General features: G+C 42.2%; 1 protein-coding gene across 1 annotated transcript in view; it reads right to left on the reverse strand.

Moving 5' to 3' along the window:
• Nucleotides 1-521: 521 nt before the first annotated feature.
• Nucleotides 522-25,520, reverse strand: part of kcnd2 (potassium voltage-gated channel, Shal-related subfamily, member 2) — a 35,443-nt gene continuing 10,444 nt past the window's right edge. The window contains exons 2-5 of the mRNA XM_053862538.1: nt 6,415-6,577; nt 4,164-4,259; nt 3,841-4,085; nt 522-3,197 (exon numbers count right to left, since the gene is read on the reverse strand). Coding sequence (XP_053718513.1) covers nt 3,011-3,197; nt 3,841-4,085; nt 4,164-4,259; nt 6,415-6,577 — 691 coding nt within the window. The 3' untranslated portion in view covers nt 522-3,010. The remainder of the gene's footprint in view (nt 3,198-3,840; nt 4,086-4,163; nt 4,260-6,414; nt 6,578-25,520) is intronic.

Genomic DNA, 25,520 nt, shown 5'->3' on the forward strand with positions numbered 1-25,520 from the left:
AATTCCACCTCAAACTCGCTGTAATAGTCTGCTGCACTCGGCAGACAACTTGTTTTTGTTTTTTTATTTCAGCATTAGGATGAGTGGATTTCATCATATCGTCTGTAAATACTGAGGGAATGTGCATCTTTTATCGATGAGAGTCTTCATTAGCATGAGGCATTAGCACCCCCAATGGTATGTACCCATCATCCTGCACAGCTGCTGACACTCTAGCCATCAATGGCCACTTGTTCACTCCACGCTTCATTGCTTCATAAGATCCTCATCTTCGACACTTGGTACAGAACAGATCACTGCTTGAATCTCCTGAGGAATTAGCTGTAAGTCTCTGGTCATCTCGACAATACATTTCTTAAACACTGACTGATCAGACAAAACTTCGGACCATGTTCACTGTCAATGAAATGAGCTCACACTTTCTTTATGACGCAAGTAAAAAAGGGACAAGCAGAAAAGGAGTATTCAAAAGTCCATATTTGAAATGAGTCGCTTTATTCACTGAAACCATGATCCCCTGTCTGCAGTCCAACACAAGCTAGAATCAAACTGAACCCCGTCCTCTACGCTTCCTCGATGTTTGATCAGAACACATGCACATTAAAACTTAACTCAAGATGTTGACAAACTGCCATATACTCGATGGAAAACAGCATAAAAATGACTTCTTTTTTACAACATCAAAGAACAATAACACATGTGCACCGCCATCTGCAACAATTATAGTCATCATATTTATAATACCGGTAATTGTATTAACAAACCAAACATCATCAAAAATATTTCTCATTTCCATAATTACAAGTAATAAATCTTTACAAACCAAAAGTCAGTTGCATATGTTGATGTCCAGCAGTGATGGAATGGTGAGTTCTGGGTGGTCCTTGTGCAAGCGTTGTCAAAACATAACACACCAAACTGGCAAACTCAAACCAAATTCAAGTTTTATCAAGTGTCTTGAGAGTTTTACATTTTAGACTTCAGCTCATCTCAAATGTCCCAATGTGAAGTCCTGACAAGCGCCACTGTAGACGTGTAATAAGCAAACACAAACTCTTCAAACATGTAAAATTGAAAAAGAAAAAATGTACATTTCCCATAATGCCCTGCAATTTTCAGTCAGACAAAGCATATTCAAAGGTTATCACAAACCCAGTAAGTGGTGCGTCAACGTTTGAAGCAAAAGGTACCAAAGTGACAGTCACACTTCACAGAGGTCATTCACACCAGCACAGCTCAGTACTGGTTGTGGTTCCATAACGGTGGGTCTGTGATATTGGAAATGAAAAGAAATATCTGCTTTGTTCGCACTGACATATGACAGCTACAGCTACATGAACTCAGACAACAATCAGGACTATAAAAAATATTGGATAAACACACACACGCACACACAACTGAAGGTCTTCAGAACGAATGCCGCTTCGGCACCGGTTCCAGAACCAGAAACTTATCGTTTTGAAAGGCCTCACATTGTTGTTCCAACACTCTTCAGCAGCAAGTGACAGCGGTTGTTAAACATGGTTTCTCAGATGCATTTTACTTCCAATGTGTGTGAAGTGGACTGGACTCCAAACCTCCTGGTGTAACTCGTTCTGTTCAGATGCTCAGGGTAGGACTTCAAAGATTTTTTCAAGATGTCAGGTGATTTACATCTACTCTACCTTCTTCAACCATGAGTTGAGTGACTACAAAATAAATAAATAAATAAATAAATAATAATTATTATATATATTTTAAAATAATAACTATTATTATTAAAAGGGAAACATCTAAAAATCAGTTGAGCAAGCTTTTGTTTTTGGAATTGTTTATGTTTATGCTATGTATTTAAATTTAAGTTTTCATCTTGTCTCCAATAAACTCTTTCCTCTGTCTGTGTTCATGCATCTCAAACCTATGTTTCACTTCTCAGCAACTTTGCTCAGAAGTGTCTTGTAAACTTCCAGAGACCATTAAAGTGGCTTTAAGGAGAAATAAATTCAAACATTATGATTAACAAAAAGGATCTGACTCATCTGTCGATGAAGTTCATATGCAACTATCCACCTGTTCTGCTAAGTCAAACAAATGCCATGAACGTACTGGGTGTGGTGATCATTGCTGAGAGACTTTTGTGATTCTGCGTTTTTACTATCTTTTCCCACCATCGACGTTGCATCTGCTCACATGGTTGCTGTCATCCAGAGATGCATGACAAAAACAAAAACTGTTATTTACATTGTGCAGCAGACCAAGCTTTGCCAGAAGATGGCAACCACCTTGACTGATTTGCATGCAAAGGAAACACCGCGGTCCATGCACTCACACACACTGAGCATGCTCCAACGTTCCGAAAATTCAATATCGTATAAACACTTGTCATCACAAACGACTGCAGTGAAAATCTCAACGACTCCAGCTCAACAGAGGGTATTGACCTGTACTGTCATCGAGTGCTTTTAAAATCTTGAATGGGCTCCAGCATGTCCCTTAAATATACTTAGTACTTGGTAAAACTATTTTAAGCTCCTAAGCTAACAAAAGCAAAGCTTAGAGAAAGGGCAACCATTTTGAGATAGATTAAATCGATACATTTTCACTCTTATAAACAACCTGAGATCATCTCTGTGTGTCGTTGGGGTGTAATACAGATGATACACATATACAGCAAACCCCTCACGTCCCTCATGTCAAGCGCTAATCTTTGTTTGATAAACATGTTCCTTCTTTCAAGTAAAAAGTTCAACCACAAATGTCCACTTCAAGTTCTACTGAATCTATACAACTCTACAGCAGCTTGTGTTGTGTGACAGACTTAGCATCATAAAAATATTGTGTTTTTTTGAGCTGGTGTCAACATCTGCAATAAAAACTCTCAACAGGAAAGTGAAAAAAAGAGTCATTTTCACATCAGTTCTCTCAGTTTCAGTGGGACGTGTTCCTCCCGGAGAAGACTTGACTGCTGATGGACACTTGGTCCAACTGGGTGGATGTCATCCTGCTGGGTTATTTCCATAGCTAGGACACTCTAGAGCGCAGACACGCGCACAATGTTGGCCTGGGAGCAGTCGGTGGAGCTGGCAGATTCCTCGCCTTCTGGTGTGGTCCCAGGCGGTGTAGGTATGCTGATGACGGCCGCCGTGATGTAGGACTGTTCACAATTCAGAGGAAGCGTCTCCTCGAATTTGGCGTTGAGGCTGGAACGACTGGAACGACTGCAAAAGAGACAACGTTTGGATGACTTGATGCCATGATGAATCTTTACAAATGCTTGTGTGTATCATCATTAAACAGCCTAAAGGAAAACGTGTAATAACTTTTCATGACCACATGTCTTGCTAGATAACCAACAAGAATGTCAAATTGCCAAATCTCCGACGCCAGTCAACTCGGATCTGCTGCACACGCGCTGCAGTCCACTGAACCCAAAAACAATTTTGGCGTGTGTGATGGGGAAGAAAGGTGGACTTTGTGTCGCAGCGTGTCACAGAGGTCCATGTGGAGGAGAAAGTTCCCAACACTCCCACAGCTGGACATGTTCGGGATTCCTGCTGAGTGACTCAACGTGGGAAGAGATGTCACATGATCCCTGCTGGAATGTCTTCATATACTGTAATGTGTTTCTCTAATCACTCCCCCAAACGTGACGTCACTTTAGTGTCCTGCTCTATATGGCCCTCGATTTCACTACACGCATAATGTGTTCATATGAAATCAGTCAGAACCTTCACTTGAAAGCTTTTCTCATTCAAATAAATGGGACAGACCATGACTTATTTTTGCCACGTTTGAGTTTTTGCGTCCAATATATGTTTTTCCCCCTGATGGGACTTTAAAAAAAAACAGCTCCTGTGGTACCTGTTGGCCAGAGGTCGCTCTCTGATCTGGATAGTGCTGAGCTCCTGGATGCTGCCCTGCAGGCCGACAGCCGTCTCAGAGTTTGGGACGTTGAAGGACTTTCGCTTCTTGCGGCTGCAGCAGGACGTGAAACCATGAGAGGAGGAGGAGGAGGAGGCGTTGGAGGAAGAGCGAGACAACTGCTTCACCAGCGTCATCTCGTTGCAGGTGGACTCGTACGTCTTCTCGTCGACAAAGTCGTGATTCTGAGCGCACACACGGGGTCACACATAGCAGGGTCATGGAACACTGCTCGAATACTTCATTTGCAGGTTACTTCTCACCGTGGTCTTCTCCAGACAGTGCAGGAGATGATGATGGTGAATCTCAAAGTCCGGGTTGGTTTTGCACACCAAGGCCTGGCCTGCCTCTTTGGAAGCCTTGGGGACAGAAATCACATGACCACACAGTCAGTTGCAGTTAGATGAAACATCACTCAGAGTATAGCGCCACACCCGCCCTGCTAAAATGTGTTTAGGTGGTGAAAGCCCTGAGGGGAGAGAAACATCCACTACAAGGAGAAATTCGGTCGCCTAAACACATTTCAACAACTCAAGGCTCCAGAAGAGTGAAAGGTCTAATTATCTTCAAGGTCTTTACCGGTGCAACATATGCGCATGAGAAAACCATCATTGTGCATCCAGCCCAGTCGGCCTTTCCTGTTCATGACATGACCATTATCACAGCCATAGACCTCCTTCCTTTTCTACCTTTCTCTTCTCTCCATCTGTCTAAACTCTGACCTCACACTCACACTAAATGAACTGACCCTCCGCTACACCCGTTATTCACCACGTTCTTTCGAGGACCTACCACTAGAGGGAGCACTACTGCTGGAAAAAGTGAGTTAAAATATCCCAATCGTTTTCACCACGTACCTCGTGCTAACTTTGACATCTGTGAAAATGACTATCAGAGAGATTGGTGGCGTGAACAGAGCCTGTTTCTGATCCGATCAAAAGGCTACTTGTTAATTGTTTTCCCAACTGAATGTCCTGGTGTTGAACACGTTCAAGTTCAAGACAGGATTATTCAAACTGTAAGCACAGGAGACGCCTCAGACCCTGGGCCGGGTGGAAGTACACCACTCCTATATGGCCCGTCTGGATGCACCCTGCTATATTTAACCCTGTTAAGACATGAAACGAGCCGATGTTCCGAACACGTGTCTCAAAGTTACTGGGATCGTCCTCTCATCTTTCATGTTGCACCACTGGCAGACTGGCCTGCAGCAGGTCATGCTGGTGTGGCTGGAGCCCTAAATCACACACAGAAGCACAGCAAACAGGAAGTTCACCTGCAACAGTTTCCTTCAGCCCAAAGCACTAAAGTTGGAATAACCATGGACTTTCATTGATTGCCGACTGACTCATTTGAAGTTGACCACTCTTTCAAGTAAACTTTAGATCAAAATCAGGAGCTAAAATTTCTATAAACATGAACCCTTTAGGCAGCCTGTATTGTTGGGTTGGTCCCGCTGTGTTTGAGTTTGACTTTTGTGGGCTGTTGGAAAGTGTTGGACAGACCACATCAGATGGGAAAAACAAGGCTCATCCAATGAAAGATTGAAGTAACCTCGCCATCATGCATCATGTTGGTGACTGACTAAATGAGAAGAAACAGACGCACAGAAGAAGTCCACCAGCACCACTGCAAACAGCTGCATCTCCACCGTTACCTCTTCATCAGAGCCGATCAGCAGCTGGCTACGTTTGTACTGCAAATAAGCTTTTGCTCCGACGCTCTTCACCGCGTTAATTTTAGCAAGCTGGACTTTCTGTTTGCGAACACACACAAACTTTTGTTTATTCACCCGGCACATGATTGACTCTGACTCAGCCTTTGACAGAAGCAGGTCAATTGTGGATGCTTGAGCACCTATTTTGGGCAGCGTGGTGATTTTTTATGAGCCGTTCACAGTTAAAACATCTCAGCTGGAAAAGAAAACGTTTGGCACATATAATAAAACACAAGAAAAACCTCAGGAACCTTATTATGAAAACTAGCTGACTTCTTATTTACTATCATGATCAAAGTTCTTTGCATGTTCAGTTTCACTTGATCCACAATAACATTATTTAACCACTGACGAAGCTTCGTCATGTCCCCTAGATGGCACTCTATGATAAAGTGAATAGCTACTCATATATCTTTAACTCAGGGCGCCCCCTGCTGAGTAATGAGAATGAGGGCAGCGCATGATGAAGCTTCATGACTATTTCATTTATTTTAAGGACGGTTAAATCAGAAAGTGCATGGCATGTGACGCTCCTTTGCAGCACGTGTTTGAGGCATGTTGCTGTGACAACACAACACTAGTGAGATAAAAATATGACTCTGGTTGGTCTAGACAGCATGTGACTGAATATTATTTTTGTGTCTTGAGGTTGACATCAAACTAAGCCGCGTGCTTCTCATTACAGGTGGCTTTTTTTTTTTTTAATCTGATCACCTCCCGGCCTTTGACCTTTTCTTCCCTCAGTTCTGGTGCAGACACAAATGTTGATTAGATGTAGCTCAGCAGCTGACAATCACCTTCTGCGCTTTTCTTTTCTCTGCTCGCTGACTTTGGTGGTAAATTCGGCTGAAGTTGGACACGATGACCGGTACAGGCAGGGCGATGACCAGCACCCCACTGAGAGAACAGATGGAGCCAAAGATCTTCCCCATGATGGTCTTGGGAACCATGTCGCCGTATCTGTGGCACAAGCACAAACAACTGCAGTTCAGCGAGCCATCCAAACAGAGACTACCAGAGGAGGATGTTTCACACGCAATAGAGAATGAAAAAGGCTTCATAGCAGTTACAAAGGTTAATGTTGCAGCAGGCCATGAAATGTCAGATGCCATGAAAGGGTTTCCTAGAGGAAAACAATACACACAGTTTCAAAACATTCCAATCTTTGGAGGTCACATTTTCTTATCAGCTGAAAAACCACCAACAAGATTGGACCACACGCACAAGTTCAGCGCACAAATAAAGAGGAAGTTTGACTTGTAAGCCTCAGACTGTGCCTCAGACGCAGTCAACAATGAAACCAAGGGGTTATTGCACACAAATGTCATGTCTAAGTTTTCGAAACAAACGCTTTCACGGGTAACTGAAAATCTCGTTGCAGTTTGATAAAAAATCCACAAGGGGGCGCCAGACAATTGTTTCATTTTATTTGTTGCATCAGCGTTCAGCAACAAGAGCGGAACGGAATGGCAGCTTCCGCGTCTGCTCTGTGTTAAATATGGAGTACGATTCTGAACACAGACTGAGGGCAAACATTTTCATATTTTCATATATGTGTACAGTATATATATATCATATGCCGTTTTTCCAGATTCATTATGTTTAGGAAAACAATACAAACGTTAATGACACAAAATGTAAAAGTTAACTACATTAAATTAAAACCAAAACACAATTCACCAGCACAACTCAACTGAAAAAAATGCATTATTTTCAACAGTGTTCCAGAATTGACCAATGACCAACAACAATACTCGCTTCCAAATAAATGGCTGCGTCAACTGAAAGTCAGGGTGAAAGAATTTTGCGGATGAGATTTCTTGATCTCATGAGTTATCCAGCTCAGCTCTACTCACCTATCCAAGAATGTACTACAGTCGTACTCCAACCAACTCAGGAAATTGTTATTGTTGTGAAATATTTATAGCTCATAAATAAAGGCACCAAATAATTATGTTAAATAAATAAATAAAGGGGAAACTAGAACTAGTAACCAAATCTTCCTATGGTTATCTGTCAGAGATAGATAGAAATGTTTGTGTTTTTGCAGTAAAGTTACAATTGCAGGAAATGTCATGTGGTGTGTTTGTGTGTGTGGGTGTGTGGGCATGTTTTGCCATACTTGTGAGTACCATTTCTTGACAAGCCACCATTAGGTGAGGATATTTTGGTCTGTCCTCACAAGGTTTAGAGGATTAAAAGTTGAGGAAAAGTAGTTTATTATAACTAGGCGCAAGTTTGGGTCAGAGTGCTGGTTAAGGTTAGCCATGTGTTTTGGATGGTTAAGTTAAGGGTGAGAGACGCATTATGTCAATGAGTGGTCCCCACAAAGATGGTGCGACAAACCTGTGTGAGTGAAAGTGTGTGTCTGAGATTGTCCTCTGTTAAGACAAACAGTCGCTATTGACACTAACACAACAGTCAGCGCTTTCTCTTCCAGAAAGGGTGAAATCCAAACAACCTGTGTGTGTGTACGGTGCTTGAGCCAGTGTGTCAGAACAAGAATCAGGTCCCCGTCACATTATCCATCTGAGTGTGATGACCTGGTTTGTGGCGCTTTATTAAATAAGTGTGTGTGTGTGAGTGCGTCCTGCAGAGGCCATTAGAGCGCCGCTGCTGTTGACAGCGTGTTTAACGTTTCATAAACTAAGTTCCTGCAGTGAGGAACGCTGGGCCAGGCTAAATCATTTATGATCTTAACGCGCCCAAAAGACGTCCTGCCACGTCGCTTTGTGTTGTGCCATTAGCTGACTGTGCTCAACAATTGCATACACATGCACACACTCCCGTCGCACAATGGCTTTTCAGAAATATGTGCCGGTTTATTTAGGTGAGTGTGTGAGGCTTCATATAGGTTAATAAAAAGCCACATTCATTATAGATAAGCAGCCTCTTTTGTGAATGTGTGAGTGTGTGTGTGTGACTGAACAGAGGCGCCTTCTCTGAATAATGAAGAACAAGATGGCAGCTGCTCAACTGTCAATCAGAAGGACTGGTGGGCTGTATTGATAACAAATTAGTGGATTATTATCATAGACCTGGTAGCCTGTCTTCAGCCTGCGGTGATGTCACAATATTTTAATAAATAAAAACAACGGTAGGACAGTCAGTCAGTCCTCCTAAATCAGAGTTACAATTTCCCCACCCAGGTGAAGACGACAAAGTCTTTTCTGAGACCGCGACAATAAAAATTCATTCGTCTTTCTCTCTCCACCTGAAGCTGTCGACATCCGTCTTCTTCATACAAAGTTGTCCTACACAGGTCCGACCTCTGACCTTACTGGAGTCTTATTGGAAACACATCCATCACAGAGATGCTTGCTGACAAATCACTTGTGTCTTTTGACTCCAAAATGAGTCTTTAATGTCACAGGCACATACAGGGGGAAGAACCGTGACGCGGCCTGATGAAGACCCACCACTCAATGTGCGCTCAAATGAGCTGCCATGGTTTAGTTCAATCTAACCACTTAAGGAGCCATAACAACCAATTATCAATCTCTCAAATGTGACAAAGACTGATGTCTGGACCAATGAAGTCATTGCAGCCACAGAGAGAAGCAGCAGCTGCTCAGTTCAGCAAATTCATCAAACCCAAGAAATAACTGAAAAGTCCAAAATGATCGATGACAATAACTTAATTCACACATTCATTTCACACTTATTAAAGTTATGATCCAAATGCAGTGTGAGCAGGTCCGCCGAGGCTTGTTCCACAGAGAAGCAGGGTTAGGAACTGAACGACCTGCTACCTCTGAGAGTCGCATCTAAGACTTAAACATTTGGATCCAACAGCATTCAGGAGTCTCTGACAAAACGCTGGACTGGTCCTGTGTCTATGAGGCAGCTGCATTCTGGACCAACTGCTGCTGCCGGATTTTGTCTTTAGAAGCCACTGATGCAATTATGAACTGGAGGCACGCCTAGTTGAGCATCATGTGCTTGGCAAGAACATTTTTAAAAAAATGAACAACCGTGGAAAGATTTCTGTCTTCATCAGAAGCTTTCAATGACACTGTGCCAAGCAGAGCGCTGACCTCTACAGGGAAAATAGCAGTGGTGAGGCCTTGCTGGAGACACATGTTGCTTTTTAGAATTGCATCCTCAGCACTTCAGGAGTTTGGGACCTTCAGAGCAAGCCTGGGTTTCACTGACTCGAGTCATTGTGGCTGAGTGTGAGATTGAGCTGTGGCCTTCTGTCTTGACTGGAAAAAGGTGGTAAAATATAGAAGTGTTAGCTGCAGACTTAAGCTCAGTCGTTGGTATCTAAGCAGACGGTTAACTTTCTTTTGAAGAGAAGCAGGAGTTTAGTTTGCTCCCCGCATGAGTTAAGCCACAAATCTTTGTTCTTAATGTCCCCCGACTGTGGTGCGAAACACTCGATGAAGGATCATTAAAGATGATTTCTCCTTTGTGCTTCAGGCAAACACACCAGTGTGCACACGGCAATTATCGAGCAGCGGAAGCAGGATGAACCCTGAAGGCTGAAGGAGAGAATAGATTCAGAATACAATCTCACCTGTCTGCTTCTCTGAAAGCACACAGCAGCTCATACACTGGAGAGGACTTGTTGGACTCTTCAGGAGGGCTTGTCTAACCTGCCCCTGGATTTCAGTCTGAAGAACACATTTGCCCGGCTCCGCTGACCCACTCCCAAGACGAAAACAAAACACACAAACCAAAACCTGCTGGGGCCGTCGTGAAGGCTATAAAAGCGATTCTAATTTTAATGTGGTTCTGCCTGGGAGAGAAAGAGTTTTATTTATGATTCTCATTCACACTGCTTAATTCTGCGCATCCGCGGCTGGCTGCTGGGAACAGATTCTGACGGACTGTGTGTGTTTAGTTCTGGCCCCGCATGTGTTCCAGAGTGACATCCATACGGAGGAGTAATAGCCCACACCATAAACCACTCTCTTTTTGCGTGAAGACAAGTGTGTTTTAATCGTGCTGCTGTGAGATTTGATCCACGGCTCAACGTCCCCGCTCATTTATATAAGAAGACAGCTCGTCTATGCTCGCACCGCGGCTCCGCCGTCTCATTGGTCCACCGACCGATCCATAACTTCACAGTAAGCTCAGCTAACGATCTATCGAGGTATTGATCACAACGACTGTTCTCTCACAGCTGATGCTCATCCGTCTTTGTGTCAACACTTCTCACATCTTCACTAATGGACCACAAAAAAGACCAGATCATGTAAATGATGACCGGAATATCAACACAGAAGCAGTGCTGGAAGGCAACAATACGTCTGGTGGTGGAGTTTTACTTAGGTACCATTTTCCTTCACTCTTACTACTGCAGTCAAAACAGATTCCTTGGTGCGTGTGAGTGCCTGAGCAAGGCGATGATACTAGTGTTGTACAAGAAGATCCTTTCTGCTAGCTGCATCCTCTTTCCATGAAAGTCTGTGTGGCACACTGTGCAGTGTGTGTCAGAGGGTTGGAACCTGAAACCTGAACTGTGTGATTTCACACTGACACACCGCATTTATGGTCCATCTATTTCCACTGTCATAGAGCCTTGACGTGAAGATGCACAACTTTTCCATCAACCAATTCATAGACCATGTGCGAACTAGCAAAAGAAGACAAAAAAAAACGTCCATATGTCCATGAGTCGCACCCCACTATTTGAGAAGCACTGAGTTAAAGGCGATACAATTGAACTCCAAAACCATATTGAATGAACAATAACACATTTTGTCACCACACTTGCATGAAAGTTGAATTATTTTAGAAACGTGACATTGACAATCAACTTGTTTGTTCGTGTTTGACATAGTGCAAGATTTGACATACCACGGCTCCCGAACCGCATGCGGCTCTCTCCCTAGTTTCATGCGGCTCTTCACCAAATGAGCCGCAGAGCTGGCTGCGGTTTTGGTGAAGTTCCTATTGAGATGATTGTTTGTACAGGAAATAAGACGAAAAAGTAAGAGCTGTTCCTGCGAAATGTCAAAATATTGTTCAAAGACTTTGACTGCGTTTAACTTTGAAACATAAACAACCCTTGCCACATGGGCTCTAAGTCCCCCTCCAGGCTTCAGTCGCGGTCCTAAGACTTGGACCGTCATCCGATCCATGATCAACACGATTTTACATGACTTAGTTCTACATTTTACTTTATCATTCCCTAAACTAAACGCATGGCATGTGTTTCACCTATTATTCATTGTTGACATTTTTGGTGGCATGAGCCACGTAAAAGAATATATAAGTAAAAAATGGCACACACATTTCTATCTACGGCACTTGATATTTCGCTGAGGATCACGGTAAAATGTATGAATTTTAAAAATACATGCACAAGAGACATATGCCGAACACGAACCAGCAACCTTGTGACACACAGGGATGTGCTTTAACCACTATACTGACGCTAAATCCCATGACCAGCTGTTCAGGTGAGCCTTACAGCCTTATATAGTCAGCAATACAGTAAAACACTGTGGCTCTTAGCCTCTGACTGGCTGCCCCCCCCCCCGACAGTGAATTTGTTTGAAGATAACATTATAAATATCAGACATATTCTTCAAGCCATCTTTCAGCCATCACCTCCACCTCTCCATCCACAATTCCCATAATGCACTGGCACGGTCAAAGCTAGTTCACAGTTGACTCATTTGGCGACTGGAGTTCGACTTTCAGAAGTCAACAGTGTTATTGGAAAGAAAAAGAAAACATCCCATCCATTCAGTATGTGAGAGGGGTCACTTGATGCAACTGGTTCGAAGGTCCGGTTGATGACAAACGCCCCCTGGTGGATCACAAAGAACAAGGAGCAACAGTGGTCCTGGATATCTGATCTGATGTGACATGCCTACATTACACACCGAAATTCACCCCAATAGAGCAAAAAAAACAGTTATAGATTGTGTTAAATAAAGTGTGTATCTGGACAGCTGTCAGTGAAACCTGCATGTAACTCAAAATAAGCAATGGAAGGCGTTTGGAACACAATCAGATGACTCTTTAATATGTCACTTAGCGTTGACACAGATTTTTGGGTCGACTTTAAAATGTCCCATTTGGGCACTGGAGGAACTAATGGAGAAATAAAACACTCTATATTTAGTCCTACAGTAATAAAATATTTATGTGAAAACAGAGCTTCTGGATCCTGCAGCACCAAATAACTACAAATTAGGGATTTTTCTCCCTTTGGTGTTGAACACAACTTTGACATTCACAAGGTTAATAGAACACTGTACATAAAGAAAGTCACTTTTTGACACTGAAGTCACTAATGGGCCTTTAACTGCCCTGTAAATTATTAACATTTCAACAAACCCTGAGCCATTTTTCATGCATTGACCTCTGACCTGGGCAGGTTTTATCTCCCCACGAGGTTTCATTCTCATTTATCAACATTAAGAATTGCTCCAGGATCAGCGCACCACGATGATAACACACACTTAGCTGCACTAATTTGGCCCTTTGAATAATAGCATGAACTTTCAATATTCGCGCACTAAATGAGGAACATATTGCCTCTGTGGGAGGTCCTGGAGAAATGACTCACTGTTTTAATACAACAGTGACCTTTACAAATGACATTTTAATCAAGATGTAGTATTGGAACATCAGCCCTGGTCGGCCGAAAATGCAGACTTAGCAAACTGTAATGTTCTAATCACGTTTGCTCTGGGTCCTGAGTGACTGTCCAACTCATTCTAATAATAATATGGTTAACTGTGTTACACCTTCAACCTGACATGGACGTGTTTGTACGGCCCTCTGCTTTACTGCGTATGTGTTTTGAATGGCCACACGTCCGTCCTGTGAAATGCAGCAGACAGATCAGGAAGCTGGGAAGCGAGCTAGGTGCACAGAGAGAATCACAGATCATGACAGGAAATATTGAAAGTGTGGAGACCAACAACCTTCTAAATCAACCCGACCTCAGCCTTCTGCGTTGCATGTTGACACATTAGGCTTTGAACTGAAGCACATGCTTCGCTTTGCGCAGCATATCCTGATGCCGTCGGTAGCACATTGTAAAGAACAAGATGGAGGTAAGCCTTATGACAGTACTCTGTTCGTTCTACAAAAACAACGTGTCAATTTAAAGTCCTTCAAACGTGCGTTTCGCCCAGATGACACCTGTGCAACTGCCTTTTGGTGTCAGCATACGAGGCTAAAGTCCACTTCCCAAGCTCAATATATTACACCATAGGAGTGAGTTGTTCAAAGTCGACTAAGGTAAAGAAGGTTATTATCGGGGTCTCAGTTACAAGATGACCATTAAAATCACAGGTCTAATTCTCGGACTAGAGGAGGGACGCTTCTATAAAAGCTCTACATCCTTCAAAATAAAAGCACATTAAGGATATGAACTGTGAATAATAACATCATGCGTCTCTGCGGACTCTGAACAATTACCTTGTGCTATTTATAGATCTTTGGCTGTGTATGAATATGTGAGGGGCACAGATACACACACACACACACACTTCATCAAATACAAACAAGCAGACGAAAATAAACGCAAACATTAAAAGCAACTTCATGAGCCTGAGCCAAGTTACTGACTCTAATTTATATAAACATATTACACCAGTTTTCACTAGTATCAGTGAAAAAATGTATGGATTGCTGCATGGTAATTTGAAATGAATCTCTATTTGGATTTGCAAATAACAATTTGGGCAACAAGTCCTGAGGTTAAAAGGTAAATAAGGAGGAGTAAATAATTATAACCTGGGAAAATATGAAGAAAGGAAGCAGCTGAAATTTACAAAATCAATAAGAATATAAACAAGAACAAAACATGACATAAACTTAAAAGGTGGACTTTTCAATTTGTTTGACATTGACATCTCCTACCATTGAATAAACCATTGAATTATTTTATATATGTAATATATAAAATAAATAAGCATGAGCATAACTGCTGCATAATAAATACTTACACAATACAAGGTAATAATATAAAATTGCGAAATAACATACAACATCGTGGAAATAAATGAACATCACCATATATTATGAAACGAATAAATGAGTAATATTATTATAACATAATCTACAGTAATAATACTAATAATAATAAGTCTATAATAATGAGCCATGACGAATAACAATTTTTATTGAATAAATCGATCAGAGGTAGTTAAAATCATTTTGGATCTGGTTTCTATTAACACTCAAGTCCTCAACAGAATGAATTAATGTAGATGGCTCATTATTTCTGTTAAATAAAACTTGTTGCATCTGTTTGGAATTAAGCATTCTTTCATTTTTATGTCACTAAAAGTTTACACAATTTAAATTGTCAAAAATACATTTCAAAAGAAGATGAATAAAAATTCAATGCTGCTTCCTAAATTCACTGAGTGCCTCCAACTGCCACCTCTCAGCGCAACACGGTTAATCCGTTCCGCAGTTTGTTAATTCAACTGTCCACTTCAATCTCAGATCCAGAGGTTCTCCTTTGTAGTGTTCATCTGTAGCAGTGAGAGCGACTCCCCGCTGAAGAGGATCAGTCAGATGATCATTAGGAGGCAGTGCTCATCTCTTGAGGTCAAAGGTCATGCTGCGGTGTGATTTTCTTCTTTTTAACAAAAAACACAGCAGTCCATTTTGTCATTGACCCAGCGCACGCTGAGGGAGTGAAGGCAGAAGAACAAACGGTCTCTTGGTGAAAGAAATGTCATCAGTGTTCTTCAGCTCATATGATTTGAACAAATAACACTCATTTGACCTCAATTTCAATCACTGAACTAGTTCTCTAAAACAGAACCAAATGAAACACTTTGGCGCCCATTCATGTTTGAATGGAAGAACTTTTGACAAAGCTTTATTCATAAATCTTTCATAGAAGCCGCAGGCGTGCTATTAATTTTTCACACTAAATCATGAAGGAGAATAAACTGCAGGACGTGTTTTGGTGAGATGAGATGGTGAGTTGTGGCGGTGGAGGTCCATGGAGATGCTGATGGATCCCTGCAGTGAGGTGGCGGCGAGAGCTTGGTGATGGACGACGTTGCAGCGCATTAGGAGATAAGGAAGCATCGGTTCTCCCTTCTGAGCTTTTGAGAAGTGAATAGATAAAATAAGAGGCTCAAGGTCAAAGAAGCGAACCGCCGGCGGCTCCATCGCCGAGAGGAGATTTCATAAAGACAGATGTCCAGAAGGAGACGAATAGATGGTCAGGTGATTTACACCCAGGGGATGCATTCGGTTTAAAAAGGTGAATATAGAGATGAGTTTGGAATTTAAAAAAAAATGTTCTCTATTTTCTGATGAGTGATTTTTTCTCCCAACATTAAATAATTAAATCCAGCTTTGATGTTTACTGAGTTTCTTTCTCCAGTATTTCTAAACGACTGCAGCATCAGTAACAGTAACACGTGGCTGCCTTTCATGAATCATTTCTGCCTGCGCTACCGAATGGAGCGAGGAACGAGGAGTTCAGTCGTCCACCAGAGGCACATAGAAGAGTACAGTACATGACTTCAGGTTTTGAAGGTGATTGTCTTGTTTTGGCTTTGTTCAGCAAGGTAATAATAGTATTTTGTTTTTTCAGATGCAGGATTGAAAACTCTAAATAAAGATACTATTAAACACAACCACCCATGATAGTCCACAAGAGGGGAATCAGAGTTAAAAGTGCAATAACTGCAATACATGCACTATGTAATGCTGCCTTTAGGGTCAGATGCACATAGTGCACAAGGTAAAAATCCCAACAGACTAAAGACACACATGAATATAAAGTAAAAATCTAAACCAGGGGTGGGCAAACCAGTCCTCAAATAGCCTGGATGGTGCATGTTTTTGTTTCTATCGATCAAGCTGCCACAGTCCAACCAATGAGGTGTCAGATGAAACACCAGAGTGACAATACACTTATTACACTTCTGAGACACCTGATTGGTGGAAAGGTTGCCCACCCCTGACCTAAACCCATATGCCCAAGTATTTCTATGTACAAAGAGCCAGACAGGTACCTAAGACATGGCTCCATCCCAGTCTTCTGTCCAACATTGTAAACAAAAACAAGTCATAGAAGAAAAAAATCCACTACTGTTTTCTCCCATCTTTCACCATCGGCATCCTGCTAGGAACATGATGCCACAGACCGTGAGGTGCCGCACCTTTCCTGTGAAGCAGGCAGAGCCAAAATAAATAGATATGAAATTGTCCCAAAATGGCTGCGTATGAAATAAATGAACATTGATGACATGATTTCACAATATTTTTTAGTTTTTTTTTTAATTAGTTTAGTAAACAGTAAACACAGTTTCAGTTAGTTATTGTTGTTTGTTTTCCTTCTATTTTTATCTCAGTCAACCAAATTTTTACATTTCAAGTTGTTGTCATTTTACTTGTTTTCATTGACTACAACAAACTTGTGAAACGAAGTGTGACAGTGTAGGAGGAACAACAAAGCTCTGGATGACTTGGGATGTCCCGAGCCTGTGGCTGTTTAGTACCTGCTGATATCTGTCTATTTCATAATACAGCAATGTAAAAATAATAAAAAAAAAGTTGACACTGTCAAAGAGTTGCCCTTCAAGGTTGTTGTTTTGTTTTTTTCAATTTAAAACAGTTCATTCGCTCCTTGGTCAAACTTTTTACGGCAGTGGTTGATCAAACCACACAAACAAAACAAAACCTCTGAAGCTCATCGCTGTTGCAGTACATTAAACAAATTCAATTTAAATATATTTCTTTCTAAAAATAATCTGGAGGACGACAGTGAAATAGTTTGTCTTTAGCTGAAATTGTGCCCGCTCTGCTGGTAGCTTCTTGTGAATAGCTGCAGTCCTGTGAGAGTTCGCTCCCGCTCAGACATTCCTAGTCTGTGGTTCTACATATGCACCACTCACTACCACCATCATGCACATAATTTATTGCAACCTACTTTGAGATTCATCCAATTGTCCAAGAATTCTGTATTATTTCGCTACATCCAGAGCTTTTACATTTTTAATTTGCTTTTCCAGGATGTAGTTAGGGGTGACCCACCACTAGGTGTCCGATTGTACCATGAGTGTAGACTCAAGAAGGCACTCCCTCTCACCAATGGGAGGTCACACTTTGCCTCTGGAGGCCCCACAGTCAACTGAGTTTGGGGCCCCTGAGTTAGACCTTCAGGAGCATTTCACAGTTTTAGATTGAAACATTGAAACCGTGAGCTTCGCTGCTGGTGCCATTCTTACTCAGGCTTGAACACCTGCAAGATCTCCTCTATAACAAGGAGACAATTTACTGGGCAAGTATTATTAAACAATGATTTTCTGCACTTAAAATATCAATACAGCATTGAAACCATCAAGTATAGCCATGTTTGGCAGCAAGAGAAACCAGTAGAAGCAGCATGGGAATCCTGTCAGGATGCCAACGACACACTGGGAATTTTCAGCCTGAGAGAATTCCGTGCCTCTTTACTTTGACTGCTGCCCCCTCGACCCCAGAAAAGCTGAAGAAAACTGCAGCACGGTCTCTGGCAGCAGAGAACCGCGGCCACTGACTGCGCTCCAGGGACAATTTTTCATGACATAATACCTCAGTTCAGAATAAGAGAGCTGTTCATTGCCACAAACTGATTTCACTGAATCCCAAAATAAAGCAAATATTTTTGGACAGAAATGTGTTTTGCTTGGAAAGTGATGAATACAATGTAAAATTAGATTTGAGCGAGAAAAAGTAATAGCCGCATCTCTCTCCGTCACGACTCGTGCCGGTGACAAAAGGAGGGGAAAATAAAACGGCTGCTCAGTTCAAATGTTCACGCGACACACTCCTCTAATCACAATCCCTCCTCTCCCGCCCGGTCGGGGCGAGCAACATACAGTATATTAACAATTAGAGAAAATTCTGCAGATAATGAGGAGGTTGATGTGTGACTTTCAGCTGTTGAGTCCTGGAGGCTGAGTGTGAGTCGGCTGGTGATCCTCAGGGGCGATGGTGTTAATTAAACACGGAAGCAAGTCGCACGCACGCGCTCACACGTTCAGAGTCTAAAGAGCCTGCAGGAGGACAATTTTCATTTGTATAAAAGCGTCAAGATATGAGAAACATTATCAACCAAAGACAGAACCTGACGGGTCAGCACTTTCAAATGAAGGATGAAGAAGTGGCACAAGGCAGCTGAAGGAGCGTCCTTGTAAATGGGCCTAAACTGAACTCTTATTTTCTCAGACGCACTGTCTTTTAATGATTCGCAGCTACATTTCATGCTTAACTTGTCTTACAAGCTGAACCCATGGGAACAGTATTGGCTCTTTTTTTTCTGGGGTTATTTTAAGCTCTCCAGTTTCTCACACAGAAACAGAGATGTCACAAAACAAATCATACTTCTGTAACTATGAGTCACCAAACTAGTCACACGCGCATGGTCCACTGTCGTGGACCCAACGCATCATCTGGTATTGTTATGTGTACCGTGGTTATTTCCTCTAGAGCCATGATTCATACATGCATGCACTCGTGGACATTCAACATTATTGCCATAATAAACCGATCATGCTTTTTTTTTTTTTTTTGCAATTGACAACATTTTAACTCATGTTTCAGGCTTTCATAGTTCTGTTTTTTCATGTTAACAGAGCCCAGTACCACTCAGTTTTCATCGAAAAGGGTCATTTTTTAAATGTAAAAGAGTGAGGCCATGGTCAACAACTGCATCCTTTAGCTTAAAGGGCTCACCCAAAAGACACAGCTATTGATTCAGTGTTTACCTCCCTGAGGTTACAGACTTAGACCAGTGAAAGACCAAAACTGTAGTTAACAGTAGCAGCTCCTACCCATCCCTGCTGAGGTTTACAGACGCAGGACACACTGTAGGACAGGTGCTGCCCCCATGACCCGGCTCAGAAGGATGGGTTACAATTTATAAGGAGGTCTCCTCAATACTGTGTTATTAGTACAGTAATAACTCATCATAATGCACTTATAGAAGATGTTATGAATGTTTATAAGCACGTGGGACAACCTATAACAAGGTCCAGATTTTATAATGCTCCTATATGTACATAAGGAAGTAGTTTCGACGGTGTGTTGAATATATATTTCCAAGGTCTTGCTGCATACTCCATCCATCCATCACAGTATGCCACAGAGTTTTTGCTGCACACTTGCTTTAAATCAATGACTCGCGCTGATAGAGAGTTCATGCTGTCACTCAGCAGTTCACACTGAGATTGCTGGAGCTCAGCAGCAGCACGACTGGCTCCAGGTAAACAAGCCTTTTTATCATTCAATTTATTCCACTGTGGAGACAGTTCCGTACCGAAGGTCGTTTGCTCTCCGATGCTTCATCAGAACAAACCTGCGAGTGAATATGTGACGGAGCTCCTCAGAGGTAAGGCATGGCTGCTGGTGGAGAGACGAAATCCGGACCAAAACTGTGGATTGTTAAAATGAACCAATCTCCAGGCTGCATTTCTTTAAACCGGTGGAGGAAGGTCAGAATAAAACTAATCTTCTCTCAGCAGTAAAATACCAAAATGAATTTGTCTTGTTGCACATTTCATTTCATTTTACAATGGATGCATCAACAGCAAATTCTTCATTTCTAAGAGAAGTTCATTTCAAGTTACATCTTGAATTACCCATTGAGTTTAATTTTATGTTTTACATTGATATGAAAAAAGACTGCACCCGATTTTCATGACTTTGTCAAAGAAAACAAAGAGGGTAGGTGTCGTCATGGCGACCACTGGTTCCCATAGCAATCACATGCCCATCTGTGTACGGGTAACAATTCCACACTTTCCAACAGCCGGGCACGTGTGAGCTGCTGGTGTGTGTGTGTGTGCTTAATCAGATGTGATGGTGTGTGTGTGTGTGTCAGGAGGAGCAAGCTAGCAGACCATGCAGGCAGGCTGGCCAGGACTCTACAACTGTGCCGAGAAGATCTGTGACTTGATGCCAACACGCAACACATGGGTAAATGGAGAAGTAAATCAGAGCCATGCAGAGGACCAACAAACATGCGCTGCAACATGGACCTCAGAGACAACTGGGATTTTGAGGACCACAGAACATTCTGCATGGGAGGAAATACTGTTTTACACAGAATCAGAATATGTGGGGACTGTGCATGTGTGTGTGTCTATGTTCATCTGCTGAATTTTGGAACTGTCACACAAATTAAAAAAAAAATCAAAATGTGAGTTTTTCTTTTCAAAATATATATATTTTTTAATCATCGTCAACATTTATGCTATACTTAGGGATGCATTGTAATGACGCTCATCAGGCCTTCAAAAAAAGAAACAAAAAAAAAACTAAAAACGAAAGAGCATTACAGTAAAAAAAAAATAGAATAAACCACAACAAATGAATTGTTGACCTGTTGTCATTTTGCCTATATGCTGATAATGTAAAAAGGATTCTTCAGACAGTTTGGTTCAACACTTGTTGCAAACAGCAATTCTATTCCCACTCACCAACACTTTAAGAGAACTCCACAGTGCCGACATTTCACAGAAGGCGCCAGGCCGCCGCATCCCTGCACATTGTTGGATTGCCTCATTGGATTATTGTGTGATTACGTGATGCCACACGCTACCAGTCAGACCAGCTGACAGCTACCAACTTTCTGACTCATAAGGCCGAGTGAGGCTGTTTTTGCAATATTCGGCCGAATATATTTGGTCAGCAAGTATTCAGTGTATTCTTCGTTGTCATCCCAATTGAACTCTGAACTTGCTGCTAAAAAGCCAATATGGTTGAAATATTTGTTATTTTATGAGGCCCAACTCCTACTGACTCAAAATGCAATTGAAGGCCTCCATGCACGTCGATTGAGCGAGTATTTAACAGCTTATTTTCTGGCAAGCAGAATAGTAATCTCTCAAGACTTTCTAAAACCAAACAGTTGCTGAAGAGAATTCCATTAAAGATGAGAAGTGGATGTGTGTTGGTGCTTCAAAGTGAAAACTGAATCTAGTGTTATGAGTCATAGCTTCTATTGAACTACAGAGATTTCTCACACTGAAATTAGCCGTCGGAAGAGAGATTCATGTTGCATTTTGTTGGGACCCTCTCTAGACCCTGATAAATATGCATCTGCTTTACTGGGTTTTACATTCAGTTTGACTCATGCACTCAGGTAGGCTCCAAGAGGCACATCAGCACACGCCAAGGAAGTGGTCATAATTTTATTTGGCAGTTTTCCGACTGCGGGGAAACACAATAGCAAGATGAGATGATGGTTGCTATAGTGATCACTTGGCGCACACCCCTCCAGCCTTCTCAGCTAGTCAACTACCACCTGATAAAAAGTCCTCTAGCTCTTTTAAATCCGTCTCTGTACCGAGTCTCCCCTGCCAAGTCATCCGCCCAGAACATCAGACCTGTCCAAGCCTGTTTTCTGCTCTTTCCCTTTCTCTGAACTTTTTTTCTTTCTTTTGTTTCCTCATCTCGATTGTGTCCAGGATTTTCCTGACTGAGACCGTGACAGTCAGACCGGATCAAAAGTGCCAAAATGTCTCAGAGCCTGTCTGCAGCGATGAAGCAGCAGGGACGTGGGCTGAAACACCACAGTTGCGAGTTTACTTCAATCACTTTTAATAAAAGAAACAAGTTTCTCAAACTGTTGGCTCCATCTGCCAGTTCATGGATCCACCACAGCCACAGAAGAATTCATAAACAGACTTTTCATATAATTATTAAATTTAGGATGGGGACGCCAGATTATTAGGTAACTGCCTAGGAGTACAAGATATTAATACCGTAATTTCCGGACTATAGAGCTCACCGGAATATGAGCCGCACCCACTAAATTTAAAGAAGGAAAATAGATCTTGTTGATACATAAGGCGCAGTGGTCTACCAGCTGCAGGTGTAGTGGTGTCATCTGCGCTGTGAACGGGTCAGTGGTGCATTGGCTTAAAAACGATTTTCAAAACTGGTTTTCGGTCCAGCATCGAGAGTGAGGATTTAGCGGAAACAAGCAGCGTAATACAGAGCATCTTGATTTATCCACGCTGCTCTCACAATAGACAAGGTGCTGCTCTCCAGCCGGGATCAAGTCAGTGGCCAAAACCCGACTCGCTTGCGTTCACGTCGGACTTTTGAGCCGAACGCACTTTGTCTCGATACAGCGTCTGACATCTTTTATTCACATTGAAGCCCTCAAAATGCACTGTTTTCGCCTGCGTGCCCAAACTTCTGACACCACTGCTGGGCTCAGCGGCTGCTTCTTGATTCCAGACCTCCAGGAGATCGACTCTGTTGACAGAGCTGTGGGCAAAAACAGTGCCGAGTGCTTTAAGAATAAATAAAAAAAGCCTTTCAACGATTTCATCGCCTCTGATTTAATCTGATTTCAGCCTATAAAAATCCACATATTAGCTGTGTTGTTGTATAAGCCACAGGGCTCAGACCGTGAGAAAAAAGTAGCGGCTTATAGTCCGGAAATTACGGTAATAGTAGAACACAAACCTGCAACGCTCACAGAGATGATGGATCTTCATTGTCTGGTTTGATGTCATCTATGTTGATGGAACAGAATCTTTGAATCAGAAAAATAACAGTCATATCGTCTGAATAATTCCGATTATTATCAACTCTACAAAGGTTGTTGGATGATTCCAGGTCATGAATCGACTTCATCAGTCACCACGCTCTGATCTTTGACCCTCATTAGTGTGAGAACAAATTGACCGAGACGAGAGGTTCGATTGTACCTGCGAGTTCTCGCCTCGTCAGCTGTTTGAGGCGCACAGAGCGTGAAGATAAGTTCAGAAGGTTTGGGCTCATGGATGAAGTGAAAACTAGTTTGTTGACCTTTCATTTGCAGGAAGTTGTAACGTCCTTGTTCATCTGTCATGACACTTTTTATCTAATATTTATACAATAATGATAACAATGTTTCTGTTTTTCAGGTTGACAATGATGTTTTACAATTTTATTTATCCCAGCTGAATGATTTCGAGGAGCGATTATCTTCCGAAGTCAGATCGCAATACTAGAAACGTGGCAACCCCTACAGACAGTATGAACTAGTTTGGATTGTTCTCAGATATATAAAACAGTGAAACTGAAACCAGAGGGACACTCTTCAGGGGAATCATTTCGGAACTTGCTGTTAAAATGCTTTCTTGACCGACTTGACGCAGGTGAGAAGCCTCAGATCTACATTTCATCTTTCATCTCTGACCATGCAGCCCAACACAGACAAAACTCCTCTGAATCTTCTTCCTCAGGATGCTATATCTCCGCTACTGAACAGCAGGGAATCCTCCTGATCACAAATTTCCTCTTTGAAACATAAGCGTTTGCTTGACTCCTGCTGGGAATCAGGAAGACACTCTCTCCTCACTGAGCGGAGCGTCTCATGCTTATGACTAAGTAAGTGAGCTCAGTCCGGTCCGCGTCTCTCTCAGTGAAAAGCTTGCGGTTATAAATATAACAAATGCATACTGCGCAACTCGTTTGTTTCTCATCACTGTTCTGCGTCTTCTGCAGCTCCCACTCCGCTAATGTAGCGATCCGCCTAATTTCCTGGAGGGACATTCATCCATTGTTTCTAAGGCAACAAAGAGGACAGCCAGTTGAGGACCACTGGTTCAAATCCCACAGTGCATTTGTGTTCACTCCTCATTAAACTGAGTTCTTTTGCTGGGGAGGGAACTCCAGCAGAGGAGACCAAGGGAAATCAACAGCAGCAGTGGCGCCCAGATCTACACCACTTGGTTTGCCCTCCCTGTTGATGCCTGGTCACAAGCTCTGAGCTGATCATGAAGTGTTCGCTAAGCCAAACACGAAAAGCTAAGAAGCTGTGGAGTTTGTTTTGACTCCACTTACAGACTAATGCTGCGCTGCGTTTATGTTCCTCTGTACCTGGAAGTCTTTTTCTGTCATGCCTCCCTCCTCACGAGTAGTTTTGCGCAAATGGATCGCTCTCCACAGCAGATGGCCCTTGGCTAATATTGTTTTGGAGTCCATTGAAGAAAACAGTAGTGGTCACGATACCGCCACGTTTCGGTTAGGCCATTTTTCCAGAAAAACATGACGTAAAAAGAAAAGAAAGTAAGAAGAGAGCTAATGGAACTATGAGTGTCAGAGGTTACTCAATAGAAATGAAGGTAGAAAGCATACTTTCCATTTGTGATTAATATTTCCCTTACTTTTTTGTTTTTAAAGCAACACACACAAAGATTTCCACATTAAATATAATTTTATGCAATGTGACCTTGTGGGGTCACGGGGTCAGGGGTGAGCCCCCATGCTGCGGAAGCACTGGGGGGAACCTTGGTACAGTAGTTGTAAAGGTATTGGTTCTTTTGTGAACAGTATATCTACAGAACAGATGAATGTATGACTTTGCATAGCGTTGCAAATGTTGCAGAGCTAACCGTGCTGGGGTCAAGCCAGCTGATACAGTCCACTGAATCTAACGGCCACTTTCTACGTTTTTCTAACTGCAGGTAACAAAGCCATATGATCCGGCTGCAGCACAGCAGTGCTATACTGTTGATGTGTCGTGTTCCAGTCTCGTGGCGACAACAATCGTCTCTGAGCGGACGACTGACCAAAGACAAAGGTGCTGAAAAAGGAAACAGCAGATGGAGACAATGATGCACTCTACAACAGGTCAGGTGTTTGTCTCAGGTGTGTGTGTGTGTGTGTGTCAGGTGAGTGCGTTTGTCATTCTATCCAACAAACAAGGTGAGTTTCTCCTCTCAGCTTCACACCTGCTGTAATTAACTTCAGGGACAATTGGATGACATAACACGCGCTCACACACTGTACACACACACCGACTGTACGCACACCCACACGTCAGAAGATATAATGGCCTCTAAGACCGATGGATGATGAAGGTTTGAATAAATCAGGAGGGAAAAAAACAAAGTTCATTATTTAAGAGGACTAAACATCAACTGAAATGAAATACACCCTGAATAATAGAAATATTCTTTAAATAATGTATTGC

The sequence above is a fragment of the Synchiropus splendidus genome, chromosome 4, assembly GCF_027744825.2.
Source record: "Synchiropus splendidus isolate RoL2022-P1 chromosome 4, RoL_Sspl_1.0, whole genome shotgun sequence".
In the NCBI taxonomy this organism is placed as follows: Eukaryota; Metazoa; Chordata; class Actinopteri; order Syngnathiformes; family Callionymidae; genus Synchiropus; species Synchiropus splendidus.